Genomic DNA, 12,678 nt, shown 5'->3' on the forward strand with positions numbered 1-12,678 from the left:
TTTTGACACAATGATCCAGGCCACTCCCCGCGTGTTGTTGGGGACAAAAATCCCTCAAATTGCATACCTGAGCAGGTACAGACCTGGATTTCCACCAAGTCAAACAGCACCCTCAAGTGGCGTAATACCCTCCTCCACCCCCTCCCTTCCTGTGAAATCTAAGCCACACCCACAAACCAAATGACATCATCAACCAAGCAACTGAAACCTCAAGGCGGCCATTATCAGACCCAGACTAGGCCGCTTTCCAGAATAGGCCAAGTGGAGGTAGGGACCTGCCTGGGGTGGGGTGGGGTGGGGTGTCTGAATAGAGGGCAGGGATACGTAATGGGTCAGAACAGGGTGGGGGGAGACACAGGGATGAAACCTGCCCTCTCCACAGTATCTCACCTTGGCTTTGCAGACTAGGCCGCTTTCCAGACTAGGCCAAGTGGAGGTAGGGGCCTGCCTGGGGTGGGGTGGGGTGTCCGAATAGAGGGCAGGGATACATAATGGGTCAGAACAGGGTGGGGTGGGGGACACAGGAATGAAACCTGCCCTCTCCACAGTATCTCGCCTCGAATCAGGGGGACTCTGAGGCTCAGGGGGATCTGAAGGGGGGCTATTACCCTCCATTTCACAGACTAACGCACAGCAACGCGTGCAGGGCCAGCTAGTCATTAATAAATGCAGTATAGACAACCCCCGATGAGCGCAGGGGTTGCGTTCCAAGTCATTGTGGGTGGTGGCAGAGTGCCCTCTCTGCCATGCTATGCCCCCACCCAGTTCCGCCCCCTTTCTGGCCCCTTCTGGGTTGCTGTGATGTGTCAAGTGGACGTGAGTAAACTGATCATTCATTGCGCAGAGTCATATATTCAAATCACCACTTGCCATTACAGTAATAAAGGAATGGATGTATATGTGTAAAGCAGCTCAAAGCCAACTATGTGAGCTGCGACATCAGTATCGCAATATTGTGGGTCCAGCTTTGTGGAACCCCCTTGCAGTTGAAGTCAGCCAGCCCCCTAGCAGGCTGCTCAATTAAACTCTGATTTTATCATTTCACTCATTGCTGGTGTTTCACTCATTTCACTCATTGCTGCATAAGATCACCTGTATACCACTTAGAGATGACCGTGATGAAGCCAGACCTAAATTGTTGAAATAAGCAAATAAAATAAGTAACAATCACCTAAACAAATGAGGATTTTGATGCCTTATTTTGATGCCTTATAAACATCATATTGCCAGGGACGTGGGTGGCGCTGTGGGATAAACCCCTGAGCCTAGGGCTTGCTGATCAGAAGGTCGGCGGTTCGAATCCCTGCGACGGGGTGAGCTCCCGTTGCTTGGTCCCAGCTCCTGCCAACCTAGCAGTTCAAAAGCACGTCAAAGTGCAAGTAGATAAATAGGAACCGCTCTGGCAGGAAGGTAAATGGCATTTCCGTGCACTGCTCTGATTCGCCAGAAGCGGCATAGTCATGCTGCCCACATGACCAGGAAGCTGTACGCCGGCTCCCTCGGCCAATAAAGCGAGATGAGCGTAGCAAACGCAGAGTCATCCGCGACTGGACCTAATGGTCAGCGGTCCCTTTACCCTTCACCTTTAAACATCATATTGTTTTTATTTATCCTTATCATATACATATTGTATGTGCCTGTTATATGTGCTTAAGCCCAATGATTTTAATGGGGCAAAGCATACTTCTGTATCAGATTGTTGGTAGCCGTTGACTTTACTAAAACTTTACCATACCTGTCCTTCAGTTATGTGATTGAAGAATATGCATAGTAATGCAGGGATTCTATTATTTGCAGTTATGGCTCCAAAGTGAAATTACTATTGAGCACAGTCCTCCTCCTTACTGTGTCATCCTTGTTTTGGGTATGTTAGTACCATGTAGAAGTACCTGGGAATAAACTATTCCTCTAAGTGAAACATCATTTTGATTATTACTGACATTGGTGCTCATTAAAATACATAACCGAAACACTGTTTTCTGTAGGCTCTGAAAGCTATTTCATGTAACTAGATGGGGAATACAAATGAATAGGGACTGCATCACTTTAGTTAAAAGAGAGAATGCCCTTTTGAGGGAAAAGGGGCTCTGGACTTTAGATCAGAAAGCAATTGAAGTTGGCACTTCAACGGCATGTTCTCTCTCTCTCTGCCTATCAAGCCCAATACAGAAATACATTAAATGAATTAATGCAATTTTTAGATATTTTCTTGCAATCAAATTATATAACTATAATAAAAAATATTGTGGCTTTTTTGCTATTTTTTTAGAGGGCCAATTGGACCTCTAAGCAATTCAAGAATAAAGAAACCCTCTCTCTTAGTGTTATGATATATGAATAAATATCGGTCTGAAGATTCTAATGGCCATCTTCTAGCTCCCAGTTCTTTTGCTGTTTAATGCACATGTTTAGCCGCAAAATGATGCTTAAAATAACCTGCTTCTTCTTTTTTTTAAGGAAATTTAAAGATGCAACAGTTTCAGAGGAAAGCAAGATTTCCTTTCAGCACAGGGACACTTCACTAATGATAAGGGAAGACAATTGATTGTTATTGGCTGTAGGATCCACAGATGGGGAAGCAAATTGAGAAACATTCAAAGTTTGGGGAATAAAACGTTAAGTTTTATGGCATGAGAATCTTTCAATGATGTTTGTCCATGGCTTCTGAAGAACAAATACAAGTATCACACCCTAATAACCTCTCATACTTTGCCGGCTCAAATCTGGCATTATGTAGTATAGATATCTATACTACATAATGCAGCAAGGAGAGGACTGGTTATCACCCTCCCTTCTCCTCAAGAAAACCAGGAATTGAGTGATGAAATAGAAGTGCAGATAGGCCTTGAATTGTCCAACTGTGTCGGAGCATGCTCAGAACAGTAGCAGCCCACCTGCCATGGCCCTGGCTTGCTGGAAGAAGCCTTCGGGAACTGCTCCACCACCACCCCTCACTCTCCACCCCCCCTGCCCCGTACAGAGTGCAGGATGAAATTTTGACAGTCATTTATGAAGGATCTGGCGCTGGCTTTTGAAATATCCAGATATTTTATAGAAGCTACAACATCACTTTTCTTCATGTCCAATAGGGTGGGTCATAAAAAACTTTTTTTTGAAAGTGTTTCCTCCCTTGATCTCATATCAGGCATATGGTATAAACATAGTCAAATTTCAAATTTGGGACAAATCAGTTAATATTTAGACCCTGCTCCTACAGATTGAAATTTTGCCTCACTACGAGTGATGAAAACATAGGAATTTGACTCATTTATTCTCAGTATGTTAAATTGTGAACTAATAAACATATATTTTAGGTTTTATGTAGAGCAATAATAGTTGCATACTATTATACTATTCTGCAATATTTATTTATTTAAGATAAAACATGTTGATAATTTAAATGAAAAACTAATGGTTTTGAACAAATAATATGGAAGAATTAAGCAAATGGTGTACTAAACAAGTAAACATAAACAATAAACAATAAAACACCACTCATATTATGTGTTGCGTCAAAACATCACATTATACTTAATAATCTCTGTGAAAGTGGAGGCTGAACCCAGAGTTCTGCTTCAGAAGGGATACCGAGATGGAGTGTGTGTGTGTGTGTGTGTGTTCAAGATCAGAGCCGCCAGTCAGTCTAAAGGCCTACCTCTTCCCCACCACTCAACTTGTACATTTAGAAATTAAAGTCTCTACTATTCTCTTTTCTTAAGGAAACTGGCCCTGGAAAAGATTATTCCTGTGGCATCCTACTACTTGGGGACAGAGGTGGTAGAATACTATCAGGGCTTGTGATTCCTGACACGCACCATAGCCATTGCCAGCCATCCTGGTTATTGTTTGCCAGGATATATTATTTCTTACCTCTTAACACTGCTTATAGAACAGCTTCTTAGAGGTCAGCCTAGGAGTTACTTTGCGGTACATCAACCTAAGGGTAAAATGTCATTTCTGCATATAAGTTCTAACTTAGATATTCCCATGAATCCATGATTCACTCAATCTGAGGTTCCAGAATTAACCTGATGGACCCCCGGAACAATACAGAGAGGGCTAGAAGGCATCACACCTAACCCTTCTGCGATAGTCCTATGGCTGACACATTCAAGTCCCATTGAAATGAATGGAGCCTGCACCACAGCAGGGCTTGGTGTTGAGTCTTCACATTTCCTTCAGCCAAACTGGCCCACATAAGGTAGCCATACTATCCAAATTAGTAAAGCAGAATGAATTCGCAATGCAAAATGTGTATCAGCTTATGTTTATTTATAATACTATATCCACAGTAACCATAAGCTAGAATACCCTGGAGCCAAGCGATACACTTTTATAATGCCTGTGTCTTCATTAAGATTTCATCATCCACCTACACTAAAAAGCCTCTTCCTCCACTTTGTTATATCTGCTTTTACCCGGACCCTGTCCTTGCATTATTTCTTTAATCTCCAGTTCCCTACTTTACATGCACTCTCAAATTTTAAACAAGCAAAATTTGTGCATTAGTGTGTCCTTTTTCATCTATGATTTATGAATGACAGGTTCCTTGGTGCAGCTTAATGGTATGAGAGGGAGACATTATTTTAAACATTAAAGTGAAAACCATTTGCAACTATGATAAGAGAGGTCTGTCGACATTAAAGTTTAAAATCTGCGCAAGGTAAAGGCGAGCCTCTGAGCCAACAGGTGAGGGCACCCCATGCGTGCCTTTTGTAAGGGAGTTTGTTCAACACATTAGCTGCCTCCCTTTCCTACTGTTTCACAACCTGTAGCATTCGGTGCATCACACGATCCATCAAGTCATGGCCAGCAACTGGAGTTTAATCACTCAAAAAGTACTTAGAGTGCTGTGCAGAACATTCACTTAACAGAAGCTTCCTTTTATCTGTGGGATACTTTCCCCTTCCAATTATGTCAGCAAAATGTATTTTAGGAACCCAAAAGGGTGGGTGTGGCTGTGGCTGTGGCTGTGCGTACGTATGTATTTGTCTATGTCAGGCATAGGCAAACTCCAGCCCTCCAGATGTTTGGGACTACAGTTCCCATCATCCCTAGCTAACAGGACCAGTGGTCAGGGATGCTGGGAATTGTAGTCCCAAACATCTGGAGGGCCGGAGTTTGCCTATGCCTGGTCTATGTAGATAAGATATATGACTAGTGTCATTCAGCCCGTTCAGTAAACGGGCGCTAGAACACGTGAGGAGTGGCGGGGCCACGGCCTTCCCTCCCTCTCTGTGCTCTGGGAGGAGAAGGGGAGGCAGCCTTCTGAAGCCCGCTTCCTCCCGAGTAGACCTGCCTAGTGGGGTGCAGCGAGGAGTAGGGCGGGCCGCCAGCCATGACTGAGCGAGGGGGACGACTCCGGCTCCCCGCCTCTGGGACTGAGGCACAGGTGAGGGGAGATGCACAGAGAGAGAGAGAGAGAGAGAGAGAGATAGAGAGAGAGAGAGAGAGAGAGAGAGAGAGAGAGAGAGAGAGAGAGAAGGAAGGAAGATACCCCCGCACACTTCCTTACCCTCTCCTCCTCCTCCTCCACCGTGCGGAGCCCTCTTTCCTTCTTCGCGTTTTTTCTTCCTGCCTTTCCCCTCTGAGGCAAAGGCTCCCCTCACATGAGGCGGGGCTCCTGCCTGGCAGTGCCGGAGCTCCCTGTGGCCGCAATGGCAGCGCCGGCGTTTGAGGGAGCCGGCCGAGAAAAGAGAGGTGGAGGTGTGGGGGAAAGAGCCGCAAACTCTTCCCGCCGCAGTGGCTGCTAACACGGGTGGGCGGGGAAGGAGGGCGGCGGCAGGCATGTGAGGCTCAGCACGGCGGGAGCCTCGGCGAGAGCCAGTTGCCATGAGAGTGTCCTGGGCGCGCGAGCAAGTGTCTCTGCGTCCAATCCCTGTGGCCGTGGTGCACATGCGCAGTAGCGCAAACCCAGGGACACAGGGAATACTGGACGCAGAGACACTTGCACTTTATTATACATATATATGATGTGCACCCCAAATCATAAAACATTAAATGGTGTAATATCTGAGCTATTTGTTACATGATCTTCTGCTCTTATTTATATGCTCAAAACCGACTACTCTGAAAAAACCTCCGTCTGCCCTAGCTGCTATGCCACTTCCTTCCTTCCTTATGACATCCACCCTGGCCCCCTTTTTACCTTTTAAAAGTGTGCCAGGTTGAAACCAAAGGTCCCTTTCCTCTCCCACGAGGAAGAAGAGGGGAAGGAAGGCAACCTTTAGATGCAGCACCATGTGCCCAAGATTAACTGGGGAAATTTAAGAAACAAATTTAAAACCCAGTCCCATAGTTCTGTGGAGAAGATCTCAGTTCAGATTAACACCTGATGTTCCAGAGGCCTCTAACTGGCTGGAACCTTCTCTGCTCCATAACCACAAGGTGCAAGTCATCTCATGATATGGGTCCCTAATTTCCCTCCTGTTGCATTTAATTTCATTCTACTGTTGCCCCTCACTGCCCTTGACATTTAACCCAGCATCTTATTTCCAACTGTTTCCTGCTAAGTTTTGGTACACGCTCACAAAAGAGACACAATGTTTCTAAATGCTCTGAATGTTCTTGAATGTTTTATAAGTGGCTTTCATATTGTTTTGAAATGCATTGATTATTATTTTTTATGCATCATTTTGACTTTTTGATGTTTCCTGCTCTGGACCCCATGGGGGGGGGGGAATGTGATAATTAAAATATAAATGAATGAACGAAGATGATGGCCTTCCCCAGATGTTTATCTGTAGCCAGCTAGTAACGCTTCCTCTGAAAATAAGGTTCAATTTATCTCTTTTGCTATATATTTCCTTCATGACTTTAATCACTGGGTTCTTGTTTTTTTAAAAAATAATTTAATCTAGTGCACATTGTGGTATATTATGACAACAAATTTCATACGTGTACTACGTTTTATTTCTGGTGCTGTGATATTTTTATTGCATGTTTTAATAGATCTTTCTGTCTCTCTCACACACATAGCTGTTTAATTGTGGTGTTTTTTTTAAAAAAAATATTGCTTCTTTCCAATGTTTTTAGCTGTTTCTAGGCTTTATCTGCTAAACCACATTGGCATTCTGTAATCACCTGGTGCCAAATCACCAAATCACCTGGTGCCATGTGGTCTCACGACTCAGATTTTCTTCATTTTTTAAAATGTGTAGATACCTATGAAATAACCTCAAATTAATTTTTAAAGATTTTTTGGTCCAAAATTGGGTGCAGGAGAAATTTTGAAAAATTTTGATTTTCACACAATTTAGGCTACTGCAATTTCTGCGTGAGTTTAGAAAAAACAACAGATCCGAGACGTATTTTGTTTTTATTAAATAATTAATAAAACTTTTTAAAATATTTTATTACCACAAAAAACACCCTTCTTATTTTTAAAGCATAACAAGTTCATGGTTAGCCCATCCTACAAAAAAGTATGATACATGTGTTAGTTGTGGTTTGTGTGCTATGGCTTATCGAACCTGCCAAGGTAAAAAAATGACTAAAATTCACTTTGAATGGTCAGTGACCCTTTTCTGTGGCGCTGTGAGTTAAACCACAGAGCCTAGGGCTTGCCGATCAGAAGGTTGGCGGTTCAAATCCCTGCGATGGGGTGAGCTCCCGTTGCTCAGTCCCTGCTCCTGCCAACCTAGCAGTTCAAAAGCATGTCAAAGTGCAAGTAGATAAATAGAATAGGTACCGCTCCGGCGGGAAGGTAAACGACATTTCTGTGCGCTGCTCTGGTTCGCCAGAAGCAGCTTAGTCATGCTGGCCACATGACCCAGAAAAACTGTCTGTAAAGTGAGATGAGCACTGCAACCCCAGAGTCATTCGCGACTGGAGTTAACTGTCAGGGGTCCCTTTACCTTTATAGTACCTTTAAATGGTGTGAAAATTGAATATTTTTGAAAATTTCTCATGCGCCCAATTTTGGACCAAAAACTCTCTAAAAATTGATTTGAGGTTATCTACACATAAAATGGGGACCCAGGTAGCACTGTGGGTTAAACCACTGAGCCTAGGGCTTGCTGATCAGAAGGTCAGCGGTTCGAATCCCTGTGACGGGGTGATCTCCCATTGCTCGGTCCCAGCTCCTGCCAACCTAGCAGTTCGAAAGCACACCAAAGTGCAAGAAGATAAATAGGTACTGCTCCGGTGGGAAGGTAAACGGCGTTTCTGTGCGCTGCTCTGGTTCGCCAGAAGTGGCTTTGTCATGCTGGCCACATGACCTGGAAGCTGTACGCTGGCTCCCTCGGCCAATAATGCGAGATGAGCGCGCAACCCCAGAGTCGGTCACGACTGGACCTAATGGTCAGGGGTCCCTTTACCTTTACCTTTACACATAAAGGTTGAAGAAAATCTGAGTCGTGAGAGCACGGTTGAGTATTAAAATTAGGTGATTTGGTGGGGAATGACCCTAATGGCTTACCCTCTTGTGTATGCAAAGTGGGGTGCAAATACAACCCAGGAACAGAGGGGCAACACATTTCAACTGCAAGAGTGGAGGGAAAGTAATGTTCTGCACCTGGAATGGCACTGACAGGGACGTGGAGCAGAGAGGATGGTCTCTGCTCCAGACTCCTGTGGTGTGGATGTAACCATGAGGTGCAGCCTAAGCACTGTTGGTCAACCTATCAACCTGATGACCAGGGCCGTCTTACCCATAGATGCTAGTGGTGTGGGGCACTGGGGCGCCAAGTTCTGGAGGGCGCCAGGCGAGAGTCTGACATAATTAGGAATGCTAATACTCAACTGGTCTTAACCAATATGTCTTTTCTGAACTCAACTCGAGCTGTTACAGTTTCAGTGGCCCAAAGGAATGGAAGTAATGAATTTCCTTTTTGAATTCCAGATACTGTTTTTGTATTTGCAAAAGTTTGGTGTGTGAAAACCAACCAACAAAATGAATTTCCAATGTCTCTGTCAGGTATCTCTCAGTCAACTACTATAAATCTGAATCCATTTTTTTTAAAAAAAATACGACCTAAAACTGAAAAATTAATTTATTTTATGTCTAAAATTACAATATGTGCCAAAATAATTAAATATTTAGAAATTCACATGTTTGCATTTATATGGAAATTTATTTGCACAAATTATTTAAAATGAATTATAATCCAGTTACACGGAAATTAGAAACATACTTAAAAACATGGAAAAGCAAAAATCTCTCAATTTTGAGGAGAAAAGCTACAATTCAAATGTTTTTTCTAGCAAATTTTCTATGTTTATTTCAAACTTTATGCATCCTTCTTTCTGATAATTTTTTGAATAAATGGCTATTTACAGTAGTGGATTTTATTCTGCCCCTCAAAAAAAATAAGGTAGACCAAGTAAAGCCTTTTGTTCCACAGAGCTCAATTTGATGGATGAGGTATACCTATTTATATATATATATAATTTATATTCCGTCCTATACCCAGAGGTCTCAGGGCGGCTCAGAGAACAAAACCAGAACACAAAACCACAAAATATATAATCAAAATAAAAACAACACTACAACAAAATAAAAACTACTGGTAGACACTGAAATCAGCCTTTCTAAACATCTCGTTACAAGCTCTTCCATTTAAGAACCTTAAACCAAATCTACCGAACTCGGTCTACATGCCTATTTTATAGTTATGTTTTCCATCTTTTAATTGTCTTCTGCTGTTATGATTGCTCACTCTGTTTTATATACATTATAAAATGAAACAACAACAAAAAAACAACCCCCGTGAAAAGGAAATGGAATTTCCAATGCAATTTACCTTGTAGATTTTGCAACGGCAAAGTCATGATGCCTCCTGCTGCGGCTGCGGCCACCAGCCCTTGGATGTTGGTGAGATTAGCGGTAGGCAAAGTCAAGACCAGCCCTTGCTGGCCCCCCAGCTGGCCCGCCATGTTGAAAGGGATAAGGATAGGTTGATTCAGTGCTGGCGTTCCTCCTGGCATCACCCCGGCTACAGCTGAGGCTAGCTGCTGCGCCGTCAGTAGTGGCTGAAAGGAGACGTAATTGTCATATTTTACCATATTACAAAAGAAAGGCATAACAAACAGCACGGCTGCAGTGGTTTCACTAGAGCAGCCTCCCCCAACCTGGTGCCCTCCAGATGTTGTTGGACAACTCCCATCAGCCTCACTTAGCACAGCCATTCTTCAGGTATGACAGGTGTTGTAGTCTAAAAGCTCTGACGGACAGCATGCTGTGCAAACTGACCCCGAGCCTGTGACTTACTTCTGATTTGTTTTAGATTTCTGACCACAATCACCGGGGGGGGGGCATGTATACTAGGCTGGCAGCATTTAGAAATGCTGGATCATTTAGATCAGGGGTCCCCAGACTTACCCGGCTTTGGGCCGGAGGGCGGGGGAGTGTGCGCCCGTGCGCATGCACACACACACTTACTGGCGCGGTGGCGCGCTTCCAGGTCGGAAAAATTGCCGAAAATCGTTTGAGCGCATGCGTATGGGCCTCCCCCCGACCCGGAAGTGCACCAGAAATGACCTCTTCTGGGTCAGGAGAGGCCCATACGCATGCGCACAAACGATTTTTGACGCTTTTTTCCTATCTGGAAGCGCGCCACCGCGCTGCGCACCGTAAGATTGGGAGGCCAATTGGGCCGCATCTGGCCCGCGGACCGTAGTTTGGGGACCCTGATTTAGATAAACTAGTTAAAAACACTTTTAATTGACTTAAAAGGTGTCCCAAATGAATCAGCCAGCAGATACAGATGACATGGATACAGCTATAGATACAGACATTCTTCTTCACTGTGATTAAAAAATATAGCTGGCAAGTGCCTTCTCAAAAGAGGCATTCTCTCTTTTCCATTACATTGGGAGGAACGCCTCTTCTAAGACGATGATGCCTCCTACAAGAAATTTATGTGCCATCTAAAAACAAAGGGGGAAATGGTTCTTGCATCTTGTTTTTACCCATATGCAAGTTTTGCTGATTAATCAACTAAAAGTAATATGAACAATCAATTTCAATCTTTCTGAGTTTATATAATAATTTATGAAAGGAAAAAATCAGTGTATGAGAGCTTTCTCAGGTAAAGCTTTCTAGAGAAGGTGTTGCTGCACTACAGCTTTAATGCGCAAACAGGCTTCCAAGTAAATATTTTGTACTCCATGTGGTCATTGGCCAAATGGTGGTCTAGGTTTGCCCCTGTAAACCCCTGCCAAAAACACTTACTTGATATTTTAAAATGCAGTAGCTATTTGCCAAATTTGGTGATATTTAAAGCCTTTGTTTAATATTTGTAAATCACTTTTCAAACAAAATGCTTCCCAAAGCAGTTTAGAAAAAGGTACGCATCCAGCATACCAGTAAAGCCAACATGACCTAACAACCAAAAATAAGTTTGTTGGCCTGGTTTTTTATACTAACATTCATGCAATCATATTCTCAAGGTGGTTTTCAAAAGAACAAAGCAATTAAAAGGTAAACACAGGGCTGTTTTTTGTGTTTGCTTTTTGCAGAGGTATTCTGCAACAGTAATACTGTAGTGCAATAATAGTGCGTTAGTAGAGGACATAGCTGCCAAGTTATCCCTTTCTTTAAGGGATTTTCCATTATGCTGAATAGGCTTCCTCGCGAGAAAAGGGAAAACTTGGCAGCTATGGTAGAGGATTTGTACTGAACATCATTCCACTTTATTAGTTGCTCTGCCATGCTTCCCCAATATGAGCACATTATGGCCACTTAGGAAGGCTGCTCCCGCACTGCTGTGCAACAGAAGTGGCCCAGAAAATAAACTGGAACATCTGCGGCATAAACAGTTACAGGATTTCAGCAGGAAATTACAGGACTCGTATTTATTGGAAACAAAGAAGTATGTCCGCTCCTAAACATTTGCAGGTGCGAACAGTACTAAAAGTGAGATCATATATAACTGTCCCAATACAAATCATCACCAAAGCACAACGAAAAGGACATCTGGATGGACCGACTGTTGTTGCAATGAACAAAATATAACTAAATTCGTACCACCCCCCCCCCAAAAAAAGCCCAGGAGGTCAGTCTATAACCCACATGGCATTGTTGCTCCACATATACTTTTATGCTGTGAACAGCCCTGAGATCTACAGATGATGGGTGGTATACAAATTTAATAAATAAAAATAATATAGGTCTGATTTCTGGCAGTGAGGGCTGCTCTACAGGCTGTCCCTTCTCATGAGTAAGCAGATCTGATCAGAGGAAGTGTGTATTCCTCATTGCTGCTCTCAGTCTCTCTTTAGGAAAAATGTACTCTGCTCCTTTACATGCACAGCGCATGCAAGGCTTTCTACACTCACAAACGTTGCACTGTTGATTTCCTCTGAATTCTTTCCAGTTTCACATCCATAACATATACTGAACCAGGTCAGGTAATATGGACCCCACCTGAGCTGCACCATCTGGAATGGTTGCTCTTGAAAGGGCAGCTCAATTAAACCCAATCACCGAACATTTCCTAAGAAACAAAGCCAAACAACTCTTTTGAGCTGGCAGCCCCCCAGTGGGCAGATCTGCAAAAGCTGCCAACTATAGTTCGGGGGAGGGGGTGTGCTACTCTGACTGGCTTTGGCCCTTCCGGGTCATAGACAGAGGTCTCTAGCATCACATGCAGCTTGATGGTTTTTGTAAAAAATAAATCAACGATGCCAAGCATTGAACATGGGACCAGCCGCCCAGAGTGGCTGGGGAAACCCAGC

At 43.5% G+C, this 12,678-nt stretch overlaps 1 protein-coding gene across 1 annotated transcript in view; it reads right to left on the reverse strand.

Moving 5' to 3' along the window:
* POU6F2 (POU class 6 homeobox 2) overlaps positions 1 to 12,678 on the reverse strand; it is a 303,696-nt gene that overhangs the window by 131,231 nt on the left and 159,787 nt on the right. The window contains 1 exon segment of the mRNA XM_035129851.2: positions 9,744 to 9,972. Coding sequence (XP_034985742.1) covers positions 9,744 to 9,972 — 229 coding nt within the window.

This window comes from Zootoca vivipara, chromosome 12 (genome assembly GCF_963506605.1).
Source record: "Zootoca vivipara chromosome 12, rZooViv1.1, whole genome shotgun sequence".
Lineage (NCBI taxonomy): Eukaryota > Metazoa > Chordata > Lepidosauria > Squamata > Lacertidae > Zootoca > Zootoca vivipara.